At 43.0% G+C, this 1524-nt stretch overlaps 1 protein-coding gene across 1 annotated transcript; it reads left to right on the top strand.

Moving 5' to 3' along the window:
* Nucleotides 1-264: 264 nt before the first annotated feature.
* Nucleotides 265-1048, top strand: LOC143885040 (21 kDa protein-like). The gene has a single exon (XM_077388992.1). The coding sequence runs from the start codon at nt 324-326 to the stop codon at nt 903-905; it is 582 nt and encodes a 193-aa protein (XP_077245107.1). The 5' UTR covers nt 265-323; the 3' UTR covers nt 906-1048.
* The last annotated feature ends 476 nt before the right edge of the window (nt 1049-1524 follow it).

Here is a 1524-nt window from a genome sequence, read left to right as displayed (position 1 = left end):
ACAAAACCGTAAAAAATAATACGAAAAGACTTCTGTTTTTTGGACTTCTGATATTGGCACTACCATGTGTTGATAATTTTGCTCTCATTTTGTATGTCAAAAGGTTATTCCATTTCCCAAGAAGCCTTGAAAGCTGATTAAAAAAGAAAAGACATGGTGAGTCAGTGCAATTACTACACAGTAGTGCCAATATAAAAACAAAAAGGACTCACATGTGATGTGATGCACAAACCAACCTCTATTTAAACCCCACACCCCCATCTCTCTCTCTCTATCCCCTTATATTTGCCTAACCCTTTCAAGTTTCAACCATCTCAAGAACCATGGCAGGAATCACAAGAGCCACCACCTTCTCTTTTCTACTCTTTTCCATCTTTTGTATCGTGTCGGGAGCTAAAACCGGCACAACAGACTTCATAAAGACCTCATGTAGCGCCACGACCTATCCTGCGCTGTGCGTACAGAGTCTCTCAGTCTACGCCTCCACCATCCAAAATAGCCCACGCCAACTGGCTCAAACCGCGCTCTCCGTCAGCTTGGCTCGGGCTCGATCGGCTTCCGCTTTCGTGTCGAGCCTCTCAAATACTAAGGGGATGAAGTCACGTGACGTGGCGGCGATAAAGGACTGCGTGGAGAATATGAGTGATAGTGTGGATCGGCTTAGCCAATCGATTCGGGAGCTGGGTCAGATTAGCCAAGCCGGTGGCGCGAGCTTCAAGTGGCACGTGAGTAATGTTCAGACGTGGGTGAGCGCCGCTCTCACGGATGACACCACGTGCGTAGACGGAATTGCGGACATGAACGGAAAAGTGAAGGCCGCCGTTAAGGGTAGAATCGTCAATGTGGCGCAGGTTACGAGCAATGCCCTCGCACTTGTAAACCGGTTCGCGCAGAAGTACGTGTAGCGTATAATACGGTAGAGAGAGATATACGGTAGAGTATATACAGATAATGTTGGGGGGGTTGTACGGTAGCTTTGTACTTTTGTTTTGCTACGAGTGTGTATTTTGTAAACATATTTGCTTAATGAAGGTTTTAGTTTTGGTTTCTTCTTCTAGTAATCAATGGTTAGCATAAAGAAATTGTCGTCTCCTGTTTGGTTTGCTTTTCTATTTTCGAGCCGTTTTGGATACAAGGATTTTATATTCGTAAAATTATGGATTTTACAAGCTAAATCATGGATTTTAAAAGCTAAACCTAGATGGTACATTTTCAGGAGTCTAAGGGGCTGTTTGGATACACGGATTTTAGAATCCGGGATTTCTTCAAAATTGTAGCTAAAAGACGAGAGAAGAAGCGGATCAGCTGTCGTTTTTTTACTTCTCGCCCTTCTTTCTGTCAGCCAGAGAGTAGCAGATACAACCATATTTTCAGGTTTTAGAAATCTCAGGATGCATAAGAGATTTTTAAAACCTGAATTTCTCACTTAAAATCCAAGAAACGTTGTCAGCTTGATCTTGAACCCTCTTTTACACTGTTTTCAAACTAAAAACCTGGATTCTAAAATCCACATATCCAAACGGC

Source organism: Tasmannia lanceolata, unplaced genomic scaffold (assembly GCF_043159265.1).
Source record: "Tasmannia lanceolata isolate RefF3 unplaced genomic scaffold, GAP_Taslan_0.1 ptg000008l, whole genome shotgun sequence".
Taxonomy (NCBI): domain Eukaryota; kingdom Viridiplantae; phylum Streptophyta; class Magnoliopsida; order Canellales; family Winteraceae; genus Tasmannia; species Tasmannia lanceolata.
The sequence above is the reverse complement of the archived record's forward strand: the minus strand, read 5'-3'. Positions and strand labels throughout refer to the sequence as shown.

Coding starts and splice junctions, on each gene's coding strand:
- LOC143885040 (XM_077388992.1), top strand. CDS start 324: ATGGCAGGAATCACAAGAGCCACCACCTTCTCTTTTCTACTCTTTTCC.